Here is a 27,594-nt window from a genome sequence, read left to right as displayed (position 1 = left end):
CTCAATCCAGCGCAGGATTCAAACTCAGCTCAGTGTGACCCGATTCGCAGGCTCTCCCCACCGCAGCTCCTGCTGCCTCCCGCTGGCTCTGGCATGCCACAGTCAGGTGGCACAGACGTTGCTGGGTGAGCACATCGGCGATGGGGGCTTTTGGGAAGCCGCTGGGTGATGAAGTTCAAGGGGCTGAAAAATGGACAGGCTCTTCGAGCTCTTTGGTCATCCAGCCCATTGCTCTCACTGTACGGAGGAGGAAACAACTCGTGCTGCCAAGGGAGGGGACTTTACTAGGTCACACCTCGTGCCAGAGCTGGAACCCAGGCCGGGGTCCTTCCACGGTCCAGTGACTTTTAACTGAACGAAGTTGGGACATCTACAAAGTCACGAAACAGTAGTCGCATACAGAACTGGGCCTCTGGAGAACTCTGTGGTTCTAAACTCTCAGGTCTGATGATGGCATAGGGGAAGCCATCCAAACGATGCCAAGGCCCCTGGCAGAAAAGAGAAGCACGAGAGGAGAAGGGAGGCCTAAAGCTTTGCGTTTCAAACCCGTAAGGCAATAAAATAACTGTAATAAATCAGACTTCCAGGCAGCAGCGAGAGCAGTGCGTTACTACCTTATGGTACACCATTTGATGGAATATTATGCAGCATATATTATGTTTCTGAAAAATATTTAGTAACATAAAAGACATTTATAACATGAAAAGTAAAAAAACTTCCGTGGTCTCTCACTGTCCCAAGAGCTCTGGGAAGCAGGGAGGCACATCCCATAACACCCCTTCTATGGGTCACTAGAGGTCCTATGATCTCCCACAAATGGAGGTTCCACTCAACAGTCCCTCACCCATTTCCTGAAGTTTTAAACCTGAGTTCCCCAAGATTTACCTCTCAGGTGCTTGAGCAAAACATCAGGGATCTCTAAAGAGACGAGTGTTTTAACAAAAGCACGCGGCACCGGGGTGACGTCCCGTAAACTGTGGTTTTCTCTACAGTGTGCTCTCAAGAGGCTGGGGGCCTAGGAGTGCTCCGTCTAGAGCCACAAGCTTGCATGCTCAAGAGTGTGCGCGTGTTTGTCAGCTGTCAGTGCATGTGACGTCTGTAGACGACCCTGCCGCTTCACCCTGGCGTTCTAGCAGCTGACATGATACAGGCCCTTGGTCAAGCGCAGCTGCAACGAGGAAAAGGAAAGGAAGCCGATTCTCACGGAGGCTGTAGAATTTCTAGGCCTAGCTGCAGTCCACAAAACAGGTCAGAAGTCCTTGGCACTGAGCGATGGCTACTTGGGTTAGAAAACGTGAAGCCATCCCCTCTTTCTGCTGCGAGCAAGGCTGCCTGCACCAGGTCTGTCCAGTTCAGGTTTGTTCTCCTTCAAGGAGGCTGGGAGAGCTGCCGTCAGCACGAACGCCAAGGAAAGCCTTCTAGGGCCCGCCTGGCCCTCCAACTTTTAGGTGTGACGCAAAATTCAGGGATGGAAAATCCCTGGAGTTGTATAAAATGCTGTTAAATGCTTTTGGAGATAAGACAGAAGAATAAAAAAGACCATTATTCTTCCCCTTCAAGTCTGATTTGGTTCTCTCCAAGGTTCTTTATTCAAGTCCATACCCCTCAAAACCATAAAACTAGCTGCTTCTCTATTTTTAGGGAAATTAATCTAACCACGGTAATTACAGCAATCCGTACTGGAAATTGATGACTCATCAAAAAAGACAGGAAATAGGAAATTTTATTCTTAAAGGTACAGCAGAAAGGCTCAGTTTCAGGCCACTTATGTTGGTCTTTGCAAATTCAATCCGGGGGAACGATACTTGTCTAGTGTGATTATCAAAGAGGTTCTGGAAGCCTTGGGCTTAGTCAAATGCCTGTGCTCTCTCTGGTCCAGTTTCCTGAGTCTTTCATGGGGATCATAAAAAAAAATGAAAGGCCGCCAGGTCCAGAGTCTTGGGCTCTGGGTTTTGAGCCCTAAGGGAGAGGCTTGGCGCCTGATTCTGTGTGTTCTGATTCTGTGTGTTCCCGGCCAGCGGGATGGGAACAAGGAGAGCCTCCTCATTCTAGGGAAAGCAACCCAGGTAACACATGAGAAACCAAAGTGACCAGGGCAGGTTAGGCTTGGAAGGAGCCCAGCAGCCTGTGCCCGGGGAAGGCACCGCCCATGTGGACAGCTTCCTCCTTTTTCAAAGTCCGCCTTAGGACCTCCTGGGCTCACTGTTGTGACGCAGAGTCCCCTGCCCCAACAACGCAGGCTCCAGGCTCCCCCGAACGACCTCAGGAAAGCCCTAAGCGAATTAAGTCAAACGTTAAGGGCAACGTTTTCTGCATCTCCCAAGCACCGGGCACTTTGTGATAAAACACTGGCTACACACATGGTACAAAGAAAACTACTCCACAATTAACTCACGTGAACGGCCTTGTAAATGTCTCTATGTATGTGCGCCGACAATGTTCTTCTTTTTAAAAAGCCTATAGGCAAGGAATACAACTTTAAGGAATATGAGTTTTACTGGCAGGAAAGGACTGGGAGGTGCAAATTCTTCTAAGACTAACATTGGCTATAAAAAAATGTAGGTTTGCAGTGCAATTCAATATTTTCTTTCATCAGCGGCTCCGAGCCTCAGCCCACACGGGAACAGGAATGTAAGCAGCTGACTGGACGGGCTTCTGCTGAGGCTCCTCTTCCAACTGGGTTTGGGAGGACAGAGCAAAGAGGTGGCCGTGGACTTCGGGAAAATGGGAATTCCTGCGCTTTTGCCCAGAACACGAGTAACTTGGCTGGGAGGGCAACATTCCTCCGGGATCGTGTGGCAGCGTCCTAAGCCCGAGCGCAAGTGGACAGCTGCAGATGGCGCGGCGACGCGGGCGGCGGGCCGCCCAGGCCTCCCCCACAGCCGCCTCTGCCCGCCCAGGAAGTCTGCCCACCTCCAAGGCCGGCCACTTCGCTCTGCTCGCCTCTCCACGTCTGAGCCAACTGGGGTGTAAAATCTCCGTTTGCTAAGAGTGGTGGGAAGAACTGTAACCAGGATGACCATTTGAGAAGAGGGGACTTTTTTTTAACTCTTAAAAAAAAAAAAAAAAAAAGGAAGGGAAATAATTCATTTATTTAACTCAGAAAACGATTATAATCTGAAACCCGGCAATCCTCTTACACAACAACTGTTTTGGCAAAAGCCCCTGTGTTCCAACAAATATTAAACTGTGCTTGCCATTTGTCTACGGAATCTTGCATTAATAAACATGAAGAACACTTCTACCTCCCACTCTCAATGACAGGACGAAACAAAGACCAGCTGTATTCATCAATGGGCCCTTGTTCGGCACATAAAGGCTAATTACATTTTGCTTCAAGCCTACACATGGAAAACTTTACTGCTGCCATCCCCGTCACAGTCAGCCCGTGCCGTCCCAGCTGACGCAGTGATGACTGCGCGTGAGGGACGGGGGTCTCGCGGCAGCCTCTGGGCCTTCGATGTGGGCGCTTCTTTCCAGAACGGGGGCGAGCGACATCTGCCAGGGATGGGCAGGCAACCCGTGCTCCTCCCAAGGGCACGAGAAATCTCCCTGGAGTGGCGCCATCAAGATCACCTCCAAGGTCCGCCGAGCTCAGAGGCGCACGCCAAGCGCAACAGTGTGCAGGTCGGGAGCAGCCTCCACCTGTCGCTCTCGCTGCCCTGGGGATCCTGCACGTCACCTCATGACTCTACACCACCATCCAGACAGGAGTCTTGCTATGCCCATTGTACAGGTGAGCGAAGTGAGGCTTAGAGGTCAATCAGCTCGTCCAAGGTCATGCAGAGGAGCGGAGCCGGGCGAGTCACTCCCTGGCCAGTCTGCCCAGGCTCTGTCTGCTATGCCCCCCAGTTCTCTACCTATATTTCCTGTCAATAAAAATATAGGGATCCCTCCTTTCAGAGAGAGAAAAGAAACTGTCTTGAAATGTTTTAAGACCATTGAAAAAATTAGCCTCAGGGGGCTTAGAGCCCTACATACTCTCAGAAGACGTCCGACCTAACACAATACACACAGGGTGGGTCTGAAGCAGATGGTAAAGTGACAAACCTTTTCCTGAAAACAAAGGAGAGGAATGCCAGACGGTGAAGGCTCAGACCGGACTGCCAAGATGGAAGCAATGCCTCCGAAGTGAAAAGAAAGTAGCAATTATTATCTCGGTCCATTTTCTGCATTCTTTGTGGCTTACTTACTCGGGGAACTATTTCAATAAGCATTTGGCTCTAGGCGGCCTTACGTTAGTGTTCAGTCCCTTTCTGCAATGTCCAACTCCGTTAAGTCTGGCCCCATTGCACCCCTGTCACCCTGTGCCCACTGGGCACCTCTTTGCAAATCTTTCGGAACCCTGGCTGGGCCTTCGAAAGCCCCAGCTGGCCTAGCCCTGAGTCTTCACAAACTGCACCCCTTTTGTGTCTGACACCAGCAGCCCTGACCTTAAATCAGGGTCCCATCTCATGTCACCCTCTTCGGCAAGCCTTTCTTGATACTGCTTTCCTTTCACGCCAGGCTGGTCGGCTGTGCTGGAGATGGCCCCTGGCACGGGCCTCCACCTACTCTTGCCCAGAGGCTGCCCTTGGGGCCTGGTTGCGGGAAGCCCTGGCCGGAGGCAGGGAGGGAAAGGTCAGGGGTTGCTGGCCCCTCCCCAAGGCCACAGGTCCTCTCGAGACAGCCTCGTCTTCTGGGTTCCAGCCACCTTCCCTCCTCTGACCCCTACACACGCAGGGTGGTCACAGCCCCCAGGTACTAGCCTCGGGTGACTGTGCTCGCCTTGTGCCTCCCTCCTCCCTGCTCACAGCTTTGCCAAAAGTCCTGACATTACACTCTTGCCCGAGTGTCCTGATCTGCAGGGACCCTGGTCAACACAGGTGACCACCCTCTCTGACGGCCAGCACGCGCTGTTCCCCTCGACCACGACAGTGGTCAGGCTGGAAGGCCGCGGTTTTCTCCCCGCTGACCGGGGAGCACCTGGAGAAAGCAGGGACTGTCCTTGACCCTGGGATTGCCAGAGCCAGCATACAGCTGGGTACAGAAGGGCCCGCGTGGCACCTGAGCTAACGGATGGACCTGGCATTTGAGTCCTGCCCGCCATTTGTCCACGTCCCTCTCTTTCTCCTCACGTGTGCATGGCCGCCGCACTCCCTGCCTCCCCACTCCTCGCCGTAGAAGAGTATTTTCTATGATGGTGACTCTGGCCTCCCGAGAGGATGCAATGATGCCACGGGAGGGCACAGGCCCCGAGAGTGCCCACGGCCTGGTCAGCGGTGAGTGTTAGACAGCCACAGGCCTGGAGTCCAGTGTTTTCCCGTGATTTGAGTCCACCCCCATTCTTTTCATTGAATGAAATGAAACATATGGTTATGTTTCCCATTTACCATAGTTTGACGAATTTGAGCGAGTAAAGTGGATTTCCCCCTATTTGGATTGGGAGGAGGGGAGGGTATTTTTTGCCTTAAAATACACTGATAGGATGGGAAATAATAATTTAGAATGGTTTTTCACCAAGTCCACACCAATAAACTCCATGCCTCATGTGATGCCAAAGGGATCAGAGTTCGATGACGGGTCTGGGCGCCAGGAGACCAAGCCTCTGCTAGTCCCTGGTGACCTTGCCAAACCTAAGGCTCTTACTTGTAAAAGTCCCTAAACCAGGGGTTCTTAGCAAGAGGTCTGTGTGCTTGAATTCAAATAAAAAAAAAAGTTATTCTTGCGGGGACATGTTGGCGCGGGTGTGACATATTTATGATATAATACACAGTAGAGCGTGGGCTTAGTGAGGGGTCCATGCAACAGAAGAGGCTAAGAACTGCCTGTGCTCTCAACAGCAAGTAGACCAGCCCTCAGGACCCACACGGCCAGCTTCGCCTCGAGCTTCGCCCGCACAGGGAGCAGGCCCCCTGCCCCACCAGGTGCCGTGCTGCTGGCTAACCGGCTATTCTGGTTGAGAAGAGAGACTCCTCCAGCAGCCTGGCCAGTGACGAGGCCCGAAGAGGTTGCCAACAGGAGACGGGACGTCTTTTCCTCTCTCTGGCGCTGTCTTCCCAGCCACTATTTTCCCTGCCTGGAATAGATGAGGACCTAAGAGAACACTTTCCTGTTGCTTCTTCAACCTCAGCCCCTAAAACCGAGCAACTAATCGGGCCTGAATGCACTGAGTGGCTCTTTAGAAGCCCAGTAGCAAAAGCAAGGGGGGTCCCAACAGGGGCCGGTAATTAACACTGCGTTCCATGGGGACAAGTGGCACACTGGGCTGTCAGTTCCGAGGGGTTTTGCTGGACGCTTTGTGTTATCAGCCAGTTTCTCTCCCCCAAGTAGATGGGCACCTGTGGCTAAGAGGACAAAGCTCCTGAGGGTGCCCAGGGAGAGAGAGCACCGCAGCAGGCACAGCCTTCTGGAAGCTGAGCCCAGCTCTCTCTGAGCTTTCAAAAAAATTTTTTTTTTCTTTTTCTAAGATTTTATTTATTTCTCTTCCCTTCCCGCCTGTTTTCTGCTCTCTGTGTCCATTTGCTGTGTATTCTTTTATGTCTGCTTGCATTATCAGGCAGCACAGGGTAACTGGGTCTCTTTTATGTTGTGTCATCTTGTTGCATCAGCTCTGTGTGCGTGCAGCACCACTCCTGGGTGGGCTGCGCTTTTCCCATGAGGGGCGGCTCTCCTTGCAGGGCGCACACCTTGCGTGTGGGGTACCCCTACGCGGGGGCACCCCTGCGAGGCATGGTACTCCTTGCACACGGCAGCACTGTGCGTGGGCCAGCTCACCACATGGGTCAGGAGGCCCTGGGGAATGAACCCTGGACCCTCTTATGGTAGGTGGACGCTCTATCAGTTGAGCCATGTCACTTTTCTCAAAGTAGTTCTTTTTTTTATATATTTTTTATTTCTCTCTCTCCCCTTACCGCACCCCCAGTTGTCTGTTCTCTGTGTCCATTCGCTGTGTGTTCTTCTATGTCCTCTTGTATTCTTGTCGGCAGCACTGGGAATCTGTGTCTCTTTTTGTTGCGTCATCTTGCTGCGTCAGCTCTCCATGTGTGCAGCACCACTCCTGGGCAGGCTGCACTTTTTTTTCGCGTGGGGCGGCTCTCTTTATGGGGTGCACTCCTTGTGCATGGGGGTCCCCTACATGGGGGACACCTCTGTGTGGCACAGCACTCCTTGCTCGCATCAGCACTGTGCGTGGCCAGCTCAACACACAGGTCAGGAGGAGACCCTGGGTTTGAACCCCGGATCTCCCATGTGGTAGGTGGATGCTCTATCAATTAAGCCAAATCTGCTTCCCTCAAAATGGTTTTTGACCGAGCCCCACAGGGAGAACCACATTTTACATGTGACCCAATAACTAGATGCTTAGAGTTTTATACTGTTGCATATAATGGAAACAAAAGTGTCAGAAACAACACTTTCCTATGTGCAATCTGCTATGATGTCTTCTATCCTATTATTTTTATAGTCTGTTTTATTATCCAACTAGCTAGTTGCCACTCTCTAAACCGATTTCACAATTGTGATCAATAGTTTTGCAAACACTGGCTTAGAAGCTGGTTGTATGAAACGGTTTTAAGTACAAAATAAAGTAAACTTTGGTTATAGAAACATACTATATCTACGCCATTAGGAAAAGGTGTGGTTTAGTAAAAATAAATTATTGAAAATTAGTGAAATAAATATATTACTGCTGAAGTCACTATGAATTGTGCCAACAGTAAAATGATGCTGCTAACAGGGAAAGGATAAGGAGTCGGCATGTCATCTACAAATGAAGCTATTTTAGAAAAGAAATGCTACAAACTACTTAAGGATAGAACTATTTTAAAAAATATCAAATTCCATGTATCAGATTAAAATCTAATGTTAAAAAAACTGAACTTGCTGAGAAAGGCAGCCTACGTATAAAGTGCAAACAGAAATAATAGGTAAACCAAGAAGACACGTCGGCAGAAGAAGGGAAGCACGTGGACACTGAGGTGCACCGAGGCGGCCGCACCTTCAGCTCGGCAGTTGGTGTGGTTTCTGCTGCGGTCACATCTGGGGCGGTGCCTGTACCGGAGGGGGGCGCGGGGCGACAGACTGCCCTGGTGTCCTCAGCCGGGGGTGCCTCAGGGTCGGAAGGAGCCAAAGACAGGGTCACCAAGTTTCAAAACGAACTCACACGACCCCCTCCCTTAGAGCCTGCTCGTTCCGGACTATGTAGTGACCTTCCAGCACACCAGGGGAAGAGGTTAGAAAGGACCTGACTGCTTCCACTACGGAGACACAAAGGGCAAGCCGGCCAGAGCTGCTGAGGCTGACGAGGACATTTTAATTTCTGTGCAGGAGTCCCATGTTCACGATCGAAATTGGTTCTGACCACGGGATGGACAGGCTCTTGAGGTCTCAGGGCAAAGGGTCAAGAGCCCACCCTGCACTGTGCCTCGGGAGCAAGAGCGAGGGACCGGGGAACACCGAGCCTCCGTACCCTCCCCCAGAACAGGAGTCTGGGAGGGAGTGGTGTGGTTTAGAGGTGCCATCCCCTCAGCAACGCACTGTGTGAGCACAGCAGGAGCCCTCTCAGAGCGGAGCAGGGAGCCCAAGGGCACGCGGGTTTCAGCAGGAGACGGGAGCAGCCCCCGGAAGAGGCGGCAGCGGTTCAGACGCCAGCCTGCGCTGCCTGCCTGCCCCGGAGCAGAGGAACGGCCTCTGGTGCCTCCTCACCGTTTCTTGGTTGATGGCACTACTATTTCCTTCTTGGCGTACTGCACAGAGAGAGGGCTGGTAACAGGTGTACTTGGAATCGATCGTTCTGCTTCCTTCTGAGACAGCCTGGTGGGAAGCGGGCCCTGTGTGACTCCGCCAGCCGGGGGACGGGCACCGGCTAGGTGAGCACATGGGTACTTCTAGCACCGGAAGGTGTGACGGGAGCACATACACGTGCAGGGGAGTGTGCTCACTCCACCACGGGCCTCACTGAAGGCCCTGGTACATGTGAAAAGCAAAGAGATTTGCACGGACGAAGCTACACAAAATGTCCCATATGCTGCATCTTTTATAAGCAGACTCTTTTTTAACTTTCTTAGAAAAGGGATGTATAGAATTGACCAGGCCTCACAATAATTAAGGAGAAAAAGTTTCAATTGAAAGGACGGGTCAGAGAACACACTGGAGCTAGAGCTTGCTAGAATACTGAGTGTTAAGCAGATGCCAGCAACCCATGTGCAGCGACGCTGAACTCCTGGCAGCTGACACAGGTCTAAAACCTGCCCTGCTTTACCAGATCAGGAGGCAGCAGGGTAAACCAGGGGGAAAGTTTGATTTTACAGATCCGCAAAATCAGGTGAGAGCTGACCCAAGTGCAGCTGGAGGAAGCGGAGCAGACACTTACTTTGCAGTTGTTTCTTCATCATATTTGGTTTTCAGGTCAAATAATTCTGTTCGAGTTTTTTCCAGGGCTGAAAGGCAGAGGACATAAAACCAGGAGGTAAGATGCTAATGGCTTAAATGAAAGAAAAAAGGAAAAGAATACAAGTAATACACTCTCACATCAAAAAGAGTCAAAGGATATAAAAGTATATACAATGAAACAGAAAATCCCCCTTCACGTCCCTCGCATCTCATCCCACACGTGTCCCCAGAGACAGCCACTAGTAAGTTTAGCGTGTGGATTTGATGCTTTAAAAAATATATTCACAGACATAATTGCACGTGTATGTTTGTTCCCCCATAAATGGGATAATAGAGCTATTTTCTGAGACCCGCGCCCTGCTCCCCCAGCAGCCTGCCAGGAAGTCGCTGCACGTGGACAACACGGTGAGAGCAGTTAATAGCTGCCTCGTGTTTACAGCTGGCCAGGTGCCAGGCACTCCTGCACACCTAGCAGTGCAGTTGCTGGGTAAAGAGCTTAGATGTTTAAACTTTGCAGAAATGCTTTCCACGTAGCCTCCCAAAAAGGCCGTTGACTTTCCCACCAAGAGTTTGGGTGCTCCACAGCCTCAATCAACACCAGGTACTGTCAATTAAAAAACTCTTTCACTGATTTAACTGGCATCTCCCCGACTCTTAAGGAGCTTGAACTTTTTTTTTCATTTGTGTATTAGCCAATATTTGTATTTCCTCTGAGAATTGCCTGTTCATCTCCTTTGCCCAGTTTTCGTCTGAATTCTTTATCTACTTTTACTGAATTGTGGGAGGTGTTTATATCTTCTGGAAATTGCTCATTTGTTTGCTAAATTTGTTGTGGTTATTTCCTTCCTTTCTGTCATTTGCTTTGTAATGCTATGATGTCCTCTAATGTTTTATTCACTTTTAAATTAAACATATAGTGCTGTTTTCCTTTCCGTGGGATCCAAAACGAATGGAAAGAAATGAAAGAAAGGAAAGGAAAGGGCAGGACAGAAAAAGAAGTTTAAAGCAATTATAAATGCTTTAACATAGAGCACAAACCTTTTTTGGCATCCTTTACATTTTAAAGGCCTGGCAATACTGTCTCCTTAAACATCACTTAGGTAGAAACAAGTCTTTTTCTATTGCTGCTCGAAATGAAATGTCAGCCCGTGACGGCTTAGAGATTTAGATGTGTTTGTTGGAGAAGGCAAAAAGAAAGGATGGCTTGTGGAACAGGATAAAATGGCATTTTAGATCTTCCCACCTCTACATTAACGACTCAGTGCCAGCCTCTAGTGACATCACGGTGAAGAAAGCCCTGGGATGCAGAGGCATTCTAGAACCTGGGCCCTCAGCTCCTGCGGGCTCACCCCAAGCCAGGGTGACACGTGCCAAGGGGGACCCGAGGGCGTGGGGAGATGGAGCCCGTGCCAGCCTTCCCAAGGATGAAGAGGCGCAAACCTGTTTGCAGAGTTTGAACTTTATGTTCCGCTTCCTCCAGCTTTGAGGTGGTAGACATCTGAGTCTCTTGAAGCTTTCTGAAAAGGAAGAGAACGAAGCCAATTTGGTCATCTTGTTTCCCAAATGAACGGTTTTGGAGGTTGTAAGCTGCAGCGATCAGCTGGCTCACTCTTGCGCACAGCTGGCAAGAGGCTCCCAGGAGTGATTTTCAGGGGACCAGGAGGCACATCGCTCCCAAGGCCACGTGCATGGAGAAGCCCGCGTACTAATCTTTAACCGTATTACACAACTCGTGCAGTGCGCTCCCCGCAGGACTTACATGTGGCAATTTGTACAGAAGGCTGTTCCTGAAATGCCGATATGAAAAAAAAAATCATCATCATGCACTCATTGTTTTCTGAAGTTAGCCCAAGAAGAATGATACATTTACATTTTGCTGACACAATGAAGGAATTTGTTGGAATAAAGGATGTACTAAATAGATGTGACAGCTGTTCCATCTCCGTGATAATGGAATGCAAATGCAACTGCAATACCTAATGGGGAAATTCTGAATGCCTTAAACTACATTCCACATGCTTATATTCCCCAGGATCTGGAGATGAATGCCCTGGTCAAGAAACAGCATTCCTTCCTCCTCATCTGCAGAAAATCTCTGAAAGTTAAGTTTATTTTAACATCACATGAAATTAACATAAGCTCTTATAATAATAAAAGTAGGAATCAAGAAAAGTAGAAATTACACTGTTAAAAAAAATTGCCCAAATTTCTTCCACCTATAGAGAAGCATTACTAATGTTTTCATGTATTTCAATGATAAAATTAATACATGTGCAGAGTTTAAGAAAAGAAAATATTACAAGGGCATGAAAAATAAAACACCTTTTCCTTTCCTTAGTTCCATTTCCACTCCTCAGATATCACGCTTTTTCACAGCCTTCTAAAAGTGTTCTGTATGTATAGAAATATGATGTAATTGAATATTATAATATACTATATCGTGTAATTTAAACTCCCTACCCCTCCCTCTTCTAATAAAAATGGGATACTTTGTTATGTAGCTTGCTTTTTCACTTATCTCCTTATTTTAGAAATTTGCTACTCTAGCATATATAGTTCTCCCTCATTCTTATTAAATAATTAGTTTAACTTGGCCTCTATAAATGGATACTTAGGTTGCTTATAGTTTCTCCTACTACACAATTCTGCAATGACCATTATGTTAATATTGTTGAATGATTTTGAGAGTGAACCTGCTGGACAAATTGTAGCAGAGATGAATTACAAAGGTCAAAGGAGAGGTGCAATTTTTTTTTCCAATAGATACTGTGAAACAGAAAATCCTTAACAATTTAAACTCCCACAATATCTAAGTGTCTTCCTACACCTTGCCAAAACTGGAAAAAATTAAACTTAATTTTTACTGCTGAGTAAAGCTGAGCATTTCTTTCTGTGAACTGTTTGCTTATCTACTTTGTCTATTTTGGGGGGATTGTTTCTTATTATTTGTAAGAGCTCTGTGTATATATAGCAGTTTGACATATTTATGAATTGCAAACATAGATATTAGATTATGTTTGTAATCTGATCTGTACCTGGGCATGATTGATTTATGATTAGGGCGTTGAGTCCCCACCCCTTGGTGGGTGGGGACTCACAGATAAAAGGCACGGCTAAGGACAGAGTTGCGGGTTTCTGATGTTGGAGTTTTGATGTTGGAGTTTGATGCTGAAGTCTTAAGCTGGAGCCTGGGGGAAAGAGACAGAGCCGTTTGCCTCACAGTCTACAGCTGACCTTGTGGAGGTAACAGAGGAGCTGAGCCCAGAGGAACCCAGGAAGCCTGAACCCTCGCTGACGTCGGCAGCCATCTTGTTCCAACATGTGGAAATAGACTTCGGTGAGGGAAGTAACTTATGCTTTATGGCCTGGTATCTGTAAGCTCCTACCCCAAATAAATACCCTTTATAAAAACCAACCAATTTCTTGTATTTTGCACCCCTTTGGCTGACTAATATAGTATATTAAGAAAACTAGTCCTTTGTTGTATATGCTGCAAATGTGTCTTCCCAGTTTGTTATTGTTCTGAAAAATTGGTTTATGGTATTCTGTTTCTAATTTTTAGATTGTCATATTTATATAACTTCTTTCATGCTTCAAAAGATTTCCTTGTACCAAAATTATTAAAAACAATGTTTTGAAAACCCACAACTTCTCTAATTAAAAAAAAAAGAGCAAACACTTAACCAAAATTTTCTTCCATTATGTAAATAAATTAATTATTAATATTTGAATCTTGTATTCATCTTGACTTTTTGTTGTCAGGAATGAGGTAAAGATTTAGCTTTATTCCCTCTCTACCTCAAATAGTCAGCCAGTTATTCATTTCTGTTAACGTGATTAATAATTATTTGAAATGTCAACTTAATGATATATTAAGTTTCCAGATTCATGAGTTTGTAATTCAAGAGTCTGTATGTAATTACCCTATGTATGATTTTGTAGCATACATTTTCCTCTTAATACCATGTCAGATGCATTTCGTGTGCTATTGCAAACTCAACGTAACTATTATTTTAACTGCAAATGTCCCAGTTAGGGGATGTCCCATCTTTTACTTACTTACTTTTCGTTGGTTTAGCATCAGATTGCTTACATTTTCCCATTATCCATCACATGGTGAGAAACCCCTTTGGTGGCAAAGGGGTCCTAGGGAGCATTTATTTAGGACCAATTCCGTCTCGAGGGGTCAAAAGGTATGCCCATCTCCTGCAGCCCCGGGGCTGGGCCCTGCCATGCTCTGCCAGCAGTGGGGGGTGTGGCCTATGAGCAGAGGCGGGCCTGGCCCCGAGTGACTGGTCTTGGTCCTACAGTGGGCACCTCAGTACGTCCTGAAGCCACACGGTTACATGATCTCCTGCGAAACCTTGGGCAGGTGCCTACTCGGTGCTCAGGTTTCTCCATTTGTAACCTGAGAAGTCAGTCTAGCCTGTGCTCTGCCAGGGGCATTCAGTGGGACAGCGCTCACAGGTGCCAGGCCCAGCTCCACGCAGGAGAGGCGCTGGGCGAGCGGGGGCTGTTATTTTACTTCTTTCTGTTCTTTTTGTTACTGGAGCCAAGAGGCTTTTGTAATAATACCTGAGATCTTGACAGAGCCCGCCCTATAGAATTCCAAGAAGGCAATGGAAAACAAGACAACAGAACCCTGTAATGTGATGGAACCTGGCCCCTTCACGCTTATAACCACACATGTTGTGCCTCTTGTGGAATGGATACATGCATTTCTTCATGGCAAAATTCAAATTAAAAATCCTAATTAAGCAAAGGATTTTTAACCATGTTGACTTATGCCATTTGCATTGGTAATTTCAATAGTCCATAGAATTTTTAAAAGTCGTCTAACTGATTAAACTGCCACATTAGTGAAAAACCAACCCATTCTTTGTGGGAAAAGATTTGGCTAAAATAAAGTAGACGATACATGAACGTATTGCACAGATACCAGTTCCCAGAGAGACGAGGCACTGGGTGGTAATGAAGATCTTCTGTAAAGTGGCCGTGGACACTGGATTAGGGAACACGGAGCCACTGCTCCTTGGTGAGACGCAGCAACAACTGCATCAAATGACCGTACGCACCCCGGTTTTATGTGTTTCTATTTAAAGTCACCTTTTAAAATCTATATTTTCGATTCGTTAACATTGAACTCATGACGAATAGCCCCGTAACGCCTGCCTGAATGAAGCTTATCTTACATGGTGTCTCCTCCATCAGCCAGCTCACAGCCCCCTGCACTCAGGGACATCACACCGCACTGCAGCATTACACTTGGGGACCAGTTTAAACGAGTGGAGTCACTAACAAAATGCACAAAAACGCAAAAAAAAACCCCAAAAACAAACAAACAAAAAACCCTACCCAAAACCCAAAACCACGGCACAAAATAAGATGCAAAGAGGAATGAAGAGGGTAGAGAGTCTCCTGGCTTCACCCGAGTTGGGAATGCATGTGTTGTGTGACCTGAAATTTTTTGTCATTTTGCGTGTACACAAATGACAGCGTAAATGCTGCCGGGACTGGTTTGGGGGTTATAGATCAGTTTTAGTGAGCAGGCAGGTGTGCAAATATGGGATCAGCGAATAATGAGGATCCGCGGTACGCATATAAATTTATGAAAATATGCACACATGCGTGTGGGAGAGTCTTTGACCTCATTATTAAAACGTAAATATCAAAATTCATTCCAGAAAATGGGGAATGGAGACAGCCTGCACCCAGGGCTTCCCCAGAGGACATGAGGCCAGCGCTCTCTGCTCTCATCTCTCCGCAGGCACGAATGCCACGTGCATGCGCCCCATGCTCAAGCCCCAGGGCCACGTGTCCCCACCAACCCATTCGGGGCCGCTGGCTGCCTCCCACGTCCCTGCCAGTGGGCTTAAGGACACACCGTGCCCAAGGTTCTCCCAGGAATTAAGAATAAAGGGACACTTTTAATTTTCGAACAAAAGTTTGCCTGGAAGCCCTGGGGCTTTTGTGTACAACCTGGGCTCACTTCGCGTTCATGTCAAACCGTTGGGTAGCATGAAGTTCAGAGGCTGAACTCGAGGCCAGGGTGAACACACCGGCCCAGGCTCACCTTTCCTTTTCCGCAAAGTCATTTTGTAACTTCTGTTCCTTTTCCAGAGCTATCGTCTCTGCTTGGTTCTTCAGAGTCTGTTCATATTCTCGGATTTTCTCTTTAAGTGCTTTTATCGTAACCTCTGCAGAAAGGGAAGAAAAAAAAACCCTACAATAAGAGCAGCACAATTCCGTGTAGCTATATATACAAGGCTTTTGTAACCTAGCAGAATCTCTGTGTTTTAAACTTTAGCTTTTCAACTCTGACACAAAATCAATGTTTACGAGTCCCTTTGGAGACCTTTTACTCCCTAGATGTTAAATTGAACTTTAAACGTTTAGGTTGAAAAGGATCAATGGAGTTTGCTGGGAAGAAGAGCTATGGTTTCTCTAAGACAACTGAAAAAAAATGAGGAGGGGAAAAAAAAATCAATGGTAAAATATAATATCACCTTGTTGGTGAGTCTTAAATTAGTCTTCTAATAAAGAGCAAATTAATAAAGTTTTAGTATGGCTTTAAGTACCTTCTCACAAAGAAACAGTTCCCAACTGTACACACATTTTGGAGGAAGCAGTTGTAGCCCAAGTCAGGTAAGTCCACAGGCCTGCTGGCCAGGGCTGCAGCTTTGCCATTTCATAGGCGGTGAAAAGGGCGTCTGCTCTGCGACTAGCTGCAAGGGATCCACCCTGGAGCTAGGGTGCTAGAAGGACCCCCACCCAGGCCAGAGACACTGGTGGACTTGGGCTGTGTGTGCAGATGTGTCTGCTGTGCTGCCGTGTACCCTGGAAGTGCCTGGAGGAGGCTGAGAGCTGGGGCAAGGGGTGGCAGCACTGGGTGGCGGGTGAGCCCTGCGGTGCTTGGCTGCTCCAGGACAAAAGGCCGTTTCTGGGGAGCCCAGGACCTGACAGTGCCTGGGTGTGACCTCTCCCCCAACTGCAAAGCAGATGGAAACGAGGGGAAGAGGGTCCCAGCTCAGACCCACCGGCTCCTACACACACCGACCCCGCTGGGCACACCGGGCATGCGGTGGCAGAAGCGCCGTGATCCTGGCTCCGAGGAGAGGGGTGCACTCAGGGGGTCGTGCTTGGGCTCACACATCCATCTCTTAGAACACCGAGTCCCTCTGTGTGCCCAGCACCTGGCATGGGTGGGTGCCCAGGAAATCGCTGGGGCCTGGATGCACGACCCTGCTGGAGCCCGGCAGGCCAGGCTGGGCTCCCTGTGCCCCTTTGGGAAGGGGGGGTGCCTGGGGTACACCCAGGTGCCACCACCCTGGGCCTGAGGAGGTCTTGTTGACACCCCCACCCCGGGTGGGCCACTCACTAATTGGCAGAGCCAAGGCCAGGGCCACCTCCGCCCCTCCGCCAACGCATCCGGAACTTTCCCGGACTTTCTCCTTGGCAGGAGCCCCAAGGTATGTGCAGGTAAGGAGGACGGAGGAGGCGGCCCAATAGGCAGGAGCTGCCCTGTGTGGCTCAGCTCTGCTGGGGCCTCACCTGCTCATCTCTAAACAGGTGGAGGGGGTTTGACAGTGATAAAGAAATTCCTTTCCCTCTTGAACTTTCTATCAATCTGCACTACTGCTATGGTGAGTCAAACAAGTTGTGTGTGCCCCCGTCTTTCCAAATTATAATCCTCTTAACGCAGGGAAGAGGAAAAGAGGAAACTGACATTTTTCTGGAGGTTGGGAAAATCTGCTAGGATGAAGAAAAGGTGGGGGGGGGTCTGTGCTGACAAAAGACAACAATGCTCCATGAGAGAAGCTAACATTTACCACGTGTGGGGAGCCACGCTGACTGTGTTACATGCAAGCTCTCATCTCATTCTTGCCACTGTCCCCCCAAGAACACGAGGCTTTGAACAGTCATGTGACATGCCCAGGGCCACCAGCTGTGCAGGCCTGCCTCCTGGGCCTTTGCTCTGAGGCCGGGGCTCGGTGGTTCTTTTAAACACACCCGTCCGATGAGGCACGGGGGAGGAGAGCACCCACAACGCAGTTGTGGCCCCTTCCCGGCCCCTGTGGACCCCTCAGTGGCCACGTGCATGGCCACTGGAGGGGCTGACGATACCCTGTGAAGGGACTGGAAGGAACACAGAGCCCTGGGGCCCCTGCCAGCACTGCAAAATCAAACTAAATAAAAAAAAACAGGCGGTGGGCTTGGCCCAGTGGTTAGGGCGTCCGTCTACCACATGGGAGGTCCACGGTTCAAACCCCGGGCCTCCTTGACCCGTGTGGAGCTGGCCCCTCCGCAGTGCTGACGCACACAAGGAGTGCCGTGACACGCAGGGGTGGCCCCGCGTAGGGGAGCACCACGCGCAGGGAGTGCGCCCCGGAGGGAGAGCCGCCCAGCGCGAAAGAAAGTGCAGCCTGCCCAGGAGTGGTGCCACACACACGGAGAGCTGACACAACCAGATGATGCAACAAAAAGAGACACAGATTCCTGTGCCGCTGACAACAACAGAAGCAGACAAAAAAGACGCAGCAAATAGACACAGAGAACGGACAAGGGGGGGGGGACGGGAAAGGAAAAGAAAGAAAGAAATAAATCTTAAGGGGAAAAAAAAAAGCAGTTGCTAAAAAAAAAAAAAAGGGTGGACTGTCAAAGTCAGATGCCACCTGTACCTGGATGGGGAAGAAGAAAAAAAGGGACAATGCTTCCGGTGCTCCCGTGAAAGCCCAGGGTGCACATTTCCAGGCTGTTTTGCTCCAGAGGACATGGGTCATCTTGGGTGATTCTGAGAAGCACTTCCTGCTGGAGGATAGCACCTCTTCTCAGGCGGACCCCGGCCTGGAACGCCCCACGACTCACTTCCCAGCAGGGCCAAGCAGTCCCTTCCGGGCCCGAGGGCAGGTCGGTCTCGGGGGAACCAGGTCGAGGCGTGTCTGAGCTGGCCTGGCTCCCCCCACGCTCCCCAGCTCCAGCAAGGAGGCCCCAGAAGAGAGGTGCTTCTGGCAGAAGGGTGCTGGGCCTGGGGTCTCATTCCCAGGTCCCGGGACACAACTGCCCGGATGGTGTCCACGGACAACCCGTCCCCCAGCCTGTCTTCAACATTCCCAAAAGGCAAGAGGAACGCTTCAAACTCTCCACTGATTCACTTTCTCAGTCCACGCTGGGCATATCAAAGACCGAGTCGGTCAAGTTGTTTGCGCACCGCGCCCCCCCCCTTTTACATCTTTCCTCACCCACATCCCCAAACGAAAACAAACAGGCAGGATTTTGACTTGGAGTGGGCTGAACAACTTGCAGCTGCTGTCAGACGAGGCTGTGTTTTCCTCTGAGCCAAGGAAGCCACACGCCTCCCGCTCTCTGAATACATTTGGTTTTTAGGTGTAGGAGAGATTTCGCTTCTTCCCTGACAGGAAAAGCAGGGCACCCCTGCCCTCTCGGCCTTCCTGACGGCTGGGCAGCCACACCAAGGGGTGGCTTTCTTTCATTAATTCCTAATGAAAAGGTGACACAGACAAGGAAACAGGAGTGCTGAAGCAGGCAGACTTAAAGGATGTGTCTGGAGCCTTAATGTATTGGCAGCAATTATGAGCTGGGTGGCTGGGTGACCCTTCGATCAGAAGCTGGCTCTCTGACAGGTGTGGCCCGAAGGCTCCGCGTCAGTCCTGGATCACATGATGACACAGGAAGGGCCGTAAAGTCATCTGTGGTTATTGTGCAGAGGAGAAGTTTTACTTCTAAATGGTCGAGCATTGTTATTATCTCTTTAACGACTGTTACGATTGTTGCCCCACCCTGACTTTATGACGTATGTGACAATTAGAGCTAGTCCCAACAGTATGGGGAAAGCAATTAAACAAAGGAGAGAGAAGGAGGGAGGGAGGGAGAGAGGCAGGCAAGAATTGTGCACCGACCTTGGTTTTTCACCTCGGCAAACTCCTTGTTGTATTCTTCCAGAGTCTCCCTAAGCTTCTGGTTCTCTGTTTCAATGTCGTGCATGCGCTGGACTTTGAGCTGGAGCTGCTGCCCGAGATCCAGGGCCGGCACCGGATCTGCATGATAGGACAACACGCATCACTGCTGGGCTGGGCACAAGCATACAACCTTTGTGCTCTCACCGAGACCTGGCGCGGGTGTCTGGGGGTGCCCGGGACAGCACCCCCCCAGAGGGCTTCAGGCCTCTCCTCCTCTTGCAGAGCCCCAGGGAGCCCCAGGGCTGGCAGGCAGCACTTTGCGGCTGTGCATGTAGGAGCCTCAATGCATTAGAGGAGGATGGGAAGGGCTGGGTGAATTCACTGGTATTTGCACACTGCTGGGGCACAGTGAAAACACCTAAATAATTTTTCACTCCCTGATCTCAGAAGAAGAGAAATACATCTGGGGGTGGCAAAAGAAGGAACCCAGGCAACCTGACAAAAGGAGGGTAGAGAGTCCATGAAAAGATGTACATGACCTTGAAGTTTCCAGTACTTTTTATGAAGGTGGAAACCACATCCATCACTCTGAGAGTGTCTCACAGTTCACAAGACCCTTTGATGGACATTTTCTCATTTGTGCCTCATGAAAGAGACATGCCACAGGTATATAGGTATGACCTTCATTTTACAGGGCTGGAAACGAAAGCTCGAGGAGCCAAGGGCTTGCCCAAGGTTATCTGGCTGGTTAGCGGACAGAGAGCACGCAAACCCAAGCCTGTTAGTTAACTGCAGTGGTGGGCTTTGCAGGAACGTGCCCCAAGGCCTGGGCTTTCTAGGAGGCCCCCCTTTAGGAACACAAGCATTTTGCCGCCTTAATTCATGAGGGACGTCAGATATAAGCGTCCGGGGCGCAGCTGCGCCAAGTGGGGCCAGCGGGCCAAGTCAGCCAGGCGGGCACCCAACTCGTGATCCCACTACAAAGAGGGGAGCACGTGAGGACAGCACCGGGCCAGGCAGGGGAGGTCTTGGGGCCAATTCAGTGTGGTAGCCGCCGTGAGAATGACTTGGGGAAGGCAGGATTTTAGCCTGACCTTAGAGATTGCAATCATGGGATCTACTGAACTTATTATTCTAGACCTGTGCTTTCATCATTACTTCAGCATGAACTAGACACGAACTATTCTCCGAGTGTCAACTCAGTCTTTGCCTTTTGTCCTCCGCTGCCTAAGAGGCCATTCTAAGCCACCTGCTGGGCACCAGTGGAGAAGTTCCTTCGGAATTCTCAGGCACCCTCAGAATGGAATCCTCAAGTCTGCTGTGCTCAGCAAGCAGTATTGGCTATTTCTGTTATGGGCGCCAGCATCGCTTGCGAAATGGCTGTGAAGGTTTAGTCTCCTGTGGAGGAATGCTAAACACCAGGCACCGTGGATCAACAAGGGCAGATATTCAAGAGCTCACTTATTTTCAAACACCGGAGTCATTAATTTTTCAGACCACCCTTGGTTCCCAGAGATGGGGCCGAGGTCCACCAAGTCACAGCCGGCGTGTTAACCGTGGGCCAGGAACTCTTCCAGATGCCAGTGTCGTTTCGGAGTTTACAGAAGGCGGCCTGGGGTATGTCGAGCTCAGCGCCGGCAGGCCCTGTGCGCCGGGCTGAACGCGGACACTGCCCGTCCTGCCAGGCCCCTGGCTGCCGGGCATTTATTCTGTGTATACAGTTTATGGCCACTTCACTTTCTCACTATGGCTTTTCATTATTATTTTCATTGGCATTAAAATATTTATATTGCATCAGCTTTTAAGGCTGTTTTGGGGAGATAGTTCCTTGAAAGTAGGAGTAGGAAAACACTAAAAACTGAATACCTCAGAACATTCCAGGTACGGGGAATTTTTTTTTTTTTTTTAAATTTCAGTATCTTCCCAGAAGACCTACTTTTACCACTACCCTCCCCTTAAACCCGTTGCTGAAGGAAATAAGAGGTATGTCCAGGGACTCCTTCATGGAACTACAATTTGAACTCAATGCAGAGGTCAGGGAAGGAGAGGTGAGGGTGAGGACTGCTGCCCTTGTATAAAATTCTATTAATGCCCACCACGTAGGCTTCCCAGCACAACTGCTGGTACAAATTATATTTTTAAAGAACCATGACAGTGTACTGCCCTCCATCACTAAAATTTCTGTCAACAACTTTTCCAGTCCATTCCTTTTAAAAGGCCAGGACCCACTATGCCTGCTCGGAATAAATAACAGCCCTCCTCGTTGGAACCAGCAAGAAGTTCAGTGACATATAAAAATAACATGCACATTATCAAGAGAATAGTAAATAGACATTTCGACAAATTTTCAATCCCTACAAAGCGTTATATTGTAAGTGAAAATTCTGGCAATCTCATAATTATTCATTGTGGCATGTATATTTAATTGAACACTATTAAAGGTTAATGCCTAAGTAGCAAATCTGGTCACAGAATAAAGAATGAACTGACTGTTCAAACATCTCTATGCATTAAACTTCAAACTTTACTACAGTACAGTTGAATGACTAAACGCCTACAGCATTTGAATATTGTTTTGGGATATGTAAAAGGCATTGCTAAAGTACCTCTTAGGCTTAATTTTTATTACTTGTATTAAAGGAACAGCTAATTACCACATGACAATATAATGACTCTAGCATGTTTGGGCGAGAGACCAAAACAAGGAATTTCAGCATGCCGAACCCCAACCTGCATGCTAATCTAGGGAAATCATAGCTTTGTGTCTCGTTAATGATTTCCAATGCCATTTAAACCCCACACAAGTATTGTTAGGTCTTATTCAGAACATCACAAGCCTCCGATCTCAGCAGCTCAATTAGGGAATTGTTTGGGGGTGGGGGGGACAGAACACACCCAAACGTAAAACATGAACACACAAAACCCTGTAACCCCCGTCTTTCCAGCCTACTGCAACTCAGCATACTTTATTGTCGGCTCCATCCACCCAATAGGGCGAACCCTGCAAAGTGTTTTACAATCATCTAGCAGTTAATTCCTAAAAACTCTTTGAGGTATTATCTAGCTCATTACGCAACACAGGACTCCAAGAACATAATTGCAACAAACAGCACTACTACAGCCTTGACTTGTTCAGCACCTTTTCCTACCTACACGTAACATTAACTCCAGCCATGGCCCTAAGAGCGTGGGGCAGGGCTGCCCTGCAGTGCGCCAGGGGCTGGTGTCTCATCCAGGGACAGAGAGGGGAAAGAAGTCGGCCAGGTGACCAGGCAGGCGACATCCTAACAAGGATTTCTGCTTCTTGAACCGGCAGTCAGTTAAATTCTACTGTCTTCCTAAAGACTAACGTGACAGCTACTGCCTGAGCACGTGCACCAGGAAGGCCCCTCGTCAGGCACCGGGCAGGGGCGGCAGGGCCCAGCCCCGCAGCAGATCACCTGCTGGTAGAAATGACAAAGGTAAAGTGAGAGAGGGCACGCTGAGGGTCAGGTGAGGAAGACTATGTCCGGATAGAGACTGGGTAAGGAACACACCTGCTTTTAAAAACAGGAGGTGGCCCTTGAGCAGATGCCCTAAAGAATAAAAATAATTGAGATCCGTGGAGACTGTGGGGTGTTTGGTCCATGTGTAAGACATTGATGTAGGCGAGCAAATAGAGGGGAGCACAGGCCTGCAAAGAGGGCAGTGCAGCTTGAGCGCAGGCGGCTGGTCTCACGGGGCTGCTCCGAGTGCCAGGGGTCATGGGACCCACAGACAACACCCTTGCTCTCAAAGACTTGACGTTCTAGTAAAGCGGGGAGACCAACAAAGACCAACCCCCACCCAAACAGAACAGACTACTTTCAAGTAATGCCAAGAGGGAAGAGGAGTGGGCGGGGGTCTCACACTCATGGGGAGGGCGGGGAACAGGCCCATCAGACGGGGGCGCAGGGAAGCCCCTCTCCGAGGGGGTGGAACTCGAGTTGAGGTCTGGATGGGGAAGAGGAGCATGAGGGAAAATGAAAGCTTACGAGCTGAATTTCACCAAACACTCAGAGTGAGTGCACAGGCTTCAAAAATATGAGTCATGCTCTCATAAAGATAGCCAGTGGTGCACTGCTTTGGTTTGGATCCAGGGACCTTTGTGAGCTAACCTTTCCAGTAACGACGGCCACTGAAACCAGGAACCAAAATTAATGAAACAGAGACTTCCACTTCTGGCCATGGCAGATAAACGGATATCAGACTTGACCTTTGGCCAAAAACAACTAGAAATCGAGGCAAAATATATGAAATAGTTTTTAGACATTGGACGAGTGACAGGTCAGGATTGTGAATTCTGAGAGGAGAGAAGCAATCGAGCTGAGTTCTGTGCTCACTTGGGCTTTCTACCAGGAAGTACTTCTTTGGAACAGAGCACAAGGAAGGAGAACTCAAGCAGAGCCCAGGAGTCTTCCTGGGTTGAGAAATGTCAGCGATCAGAGCTTCAAGAAGCTGAGCCAGCTGGAATTTGCAGGGAAGAGCACTGGAGAGGAGGAAGCTATGCACGGAAAGAGCTAAAGAAATTTTCAGAGGAGTAATCTGGAGTCTGTTCCTAAAGGCTCATGTGCATATGCATAGGAAGGAAATCTACGAGGCTGGGCAAAGAACCACTTGGGAGACCTAAGCTGAACAATTCCCAGAGTTCATAAAGGATTGGGAGACCTCTGAATTACGTGAGCCAGAGAGGAAACACTTGTGAACAGCCAGGCCATTCAGTAAACATTGGAAGGACCACACCAGAGCAGAGGACTAAATTACTACTCTAAGTTATTTACACCTGTCCCCCAAAACTTAAAAACAAGCTATGGAATGATCAAGCTGATCTGTAAGTAGTTTATTTTTAGGAGGTGCCAGAGATTGAACCCAGGACCTTACACATGAGAAGCAGGTGCTCAACCACTTGAGCTGCCTTCATTCCCCTCTAGTAATTTTGAATGGATGTTGGACATTGTCAATAACAATTGTCTGGATTTTTTTTTCTTTTTTTAAAGGAGTATTGAAATTTAGGCAGACAATAAAATTACTTACAGGCAAGCAGTTGTAAGGTTTGATCCCCACTACCTCCTGAAAACAGAAAAACCAACTCTTGTTGGGGAGTGGATGTAGCTCAGTGGTTGAGCGCCTGCTTCCCATGTAGGAGGTCCTGGGTTCAATCCTCAGTACCTCTCCCCAAAAAATGACTAGACATGCATGCAAAGAACAGGAAAACATGACCCATAATTAGGGGGAAAAATAAGTTAAACCAACTAGAAAAGACAAGAGATAATGGAATTAGACAAAAACAACTATTATAAAGATTTAAAGAAAAATATGAACATAAGGAGAGAAATAGAAGATATAAAAAAGAATCAAATTGAATTCTAAAGCTGAAAATAGAATCTCTGAAGAGAAAAAAAATTCACCAGACTGGCTTAACAGCAGATTTGACACTGCAAAAGAGAGAGATGAGTGAATGAAGACAAAGGGTTTAAAACTGAACAAAGGCACAGACAGAAGAGAGTGAGAAAAAGTGACCCAAACCTCAGCAACTTGTGAAACAATATTAAGTAGACTAACATATGTATACCATAAAAGTAGGATCCCAGAAAAGTGTGTGTGTGGGGGGGGAAGGGGCACAGTATATTTGAAGAAATAGTGGTCAATTTTCCCTCCAAATTTGGTGAAAATTATTAAACCCACAAACCCAAGCTCAACAAACTCTAAGCAGGAAAAACACAAGAAACATCAAACTAAGGTATGTCACAAACAAGAATAAAAAGAAAATATTAAAATCTTAAAAGCTAGAGAAAAGAAGACTCACTACATACAGTGGAAGCAAGATAAGAATGACTGTAGACCCCTGTCAGAAACAAGGCTAGCCAGTTCTGAGAGAGAAAATACAAGACCAAACTGCCAGCCTATAATTTTATACCCCCCAAAAAATATCATTAAAAAATGAGGACAAACTACAAACTTTTTTCCCCCAGATGAACAAAAGCTGACAAAGAATTGACTGCCAGAATACGTATACTAAAGAAGAAGAGTTAAAGAAAATCCTATATACAGAAAATGATGCTACATGGAAACCTGGATTTACACAAAGAAATAAACAACACTGGAAATAACAAATAGGTAGTTAAATACACATACATATACAAAAAATAAAATACTTATTTTTTCTCAATTCTAATTTCTTTAAAAGACAATTGACCATTTAAAACAACCAGCAGCAATGTATATTTTAAGTATAAACAATGTATATACATTATATATATTATCTAATGTATGTATAAGTAAAATGATTAACAATATACAGAGGTCAGGAAGGAGAAAATAAAAGTGTATTTGTTGCTGTAAGAGTTCTACATATGTAATGTATAATATTATTTGAAGGTAGACTGTGATAAGATAAAGTTGCTTAACATAAACCCTATAGCAACCACTAAGAAAATACTCAAAGCGATATAATTAATAAAACAATAGGGGAGATAAAATAAATTCTCAATCAAAAGAAAGCAGGAAAAATACAACAACAATGGATGAGGCAAACAGAAAACAAACAGCAAGATGGAAGACAAACACAATGTTATTGACAATTATATTAAATGTAAATGATCTAGCATTGCAATTAAAAGGCAGATTATCAGACTTGGATGAAAAAGCAAGACAGCTGTTCATAGAAAGGCAACTTAAATATAAACCACAGGTTAATAATAAAAGGATATAAAAAGGTATACCATGAAAACCCTAATATAAAATAAGCTGGAATACCTATATCAAGATCAGCAAATGAAACTTTAAGACAAGAAATATTATCAAGAATAAAGAAGACCAATGGATAAATTTTTAAAAATCAAATCAATAAGATACAAAAATTCTAAGTGCATATACACCCAAAAACAGACCTTCAAAATATATGAATCAAAACTGACAGAACTGAAAGAAGAAAAAGAAAAATTCATAACAACAGAGAATTCTACATGCCTTTCTTAGTATTTAATAGTACAAGGAGACATAAAATTATTATGGATATAAAAGACTTTCACAACAGTATCAGTCAACGTGATCTAATTGACATTTATGTAACATTTCACTTAGCTACAGAATACACATTTTCTCCAAGTGACATGGAATGCTCATAAATATAGAACATATATTGGGCCATAAAACAAGTCTCTATACATTTAAAAGGGGGAAATCACACAGAGTATGCTCTCTGGACACAATGGAATAAATCAATGGTCTATAACTCCAACTTAAGAAACTAGAATAAGAAGGGCAATTAAACTCTAAGTAGAAGTTAGCAAATAATAAGAGCAAACATCAATGAAACTGAAAACAGGAAAGAGAGAAAGAGATCAATAAAGGGAAGCAGCTGTGGCGCAAGCAATTGGGCTCCTGTCTACCATATAGGAATTCCAGGGTTCCATGCCCAGGGCCTCCGGGTAAAGGCAAGCTGGCCCACGTGGAGTGCTGGTCTGTGTGGAGTACTGCCCCACGCAGGAGTGCTGGCCCATGTGGAGAGCTGGTGCAGCAAGATGGTGCAACAAAAAGAAACACAGAGGAGAGATCATAAGAGACTCATTAGATCAGGGAGCTGAGACGGCACAAGAGAATAATCACCTCTCTCCCATTCCAGAAGGTCCTGTGATCAGTTCCCAGAGCTACGTAATGAGAATACAAGCAGACACAGAAGAACACACAGCAAATGGACAGAGAGAGCAGACTACGAGGGGTGGTGATGGCGGTAAATAAATAAATCTTTAAAAATTATAAATAAGTAAATAAAATTGATAAGCCTTCAACCAGACTGATCAAGAAAAAAGGGAATTCACCAATTTTTAAGATGAGGAATGAAAAGAAGGGACATCACTATACATCCTACAGATATTTAAAAGATAATGAGAATATTATGAACATTATGCCAATAAATTTGATAACTTAGATGAAATCGACTCATTCCTTGAAAAATTACCAAATTACCAAAACCGACTCAAGGAGAAATAAAAAGCATTAATGGCTCTATATCTGTTAAAGAAATTAAAAACCTTGCAATAAAGAAAAATCCCAAGCCAAGATGACAGGAATAAATAAAAACAACAAAAAAACAACAACTACAGACAATGAACTTAAATGGAAAAATCCTTAGTGGAACATCTGCAAGTGGAATCCAGCAAATTTTAAGAACATAATATATTGTGACAAAGTAAGATTTATCTTATTAATACAAGATTGGTTTAACATTCAAATCTCAAACTTTTTCACCATATTGACAGAATAAAAGAGAAAAACCATATGACTA

The 27,594-nt window shown here is 47.1% G+C and overlaps 1 protein-coding gene across 7 annotated transcripts in view; it reads right to left on the bottom strand.

Annotated features, from left to right (window-relative positions):
• CUX1 (cut like homeobox 1) overlaps window positions 1-27,594 on the bottom strand; it is a 336,617-nt gene that overhangs the window by 105,259 nt on the left and 203,764 nt on the right. For all 7 annotated transcript variants that reach the window (XM_058285907.2, XM_058285909.2, XM_058285904.2 and 4 more), the window contains exons 5-8: window positions 19,290-19,427; window positions 15,446-15,569; window positions 10,813-10,889; window positions 9,353-9,419 (exon numbers count right to left, since the gene is read on the bottom strand). In XM_058285907.2, coding sequence (XP_058141890.1) covers window positions 9,353-9,419; window positions 10,813-10,889; window positions 15,446-15,569; window positions 19,290-19,427 — 406 coding nt within the window. The remainder of the gene's footprint in view (window positions 1-9,352; window positions 9,420-10,812; window positions 10,890-15,445; window positions 15,570-19,289; window positions 19,428-27,594) is intronic.

This window comes from Dasypus novemcinctus, chromosome 23, assembly GCF_030445035.2.
Source record: "Dasypus novemcinctus isolate mDasNov1 chromosome 23, mDasNov1.1.hap2, whole genome shotgun sequence".
Classification (NCBI taxonomy): domain Eukaryota; kingdom Metazoa; phylum Chordata; class Mammalia; order Cingulata; family Dasypodidae; genus Dasypus; species Dasypus novemcinctus.
Note: the sequence above shows the minus strand (reverse complement) of the source record. Positions and strands in the feature narration are given on the sequence as shown.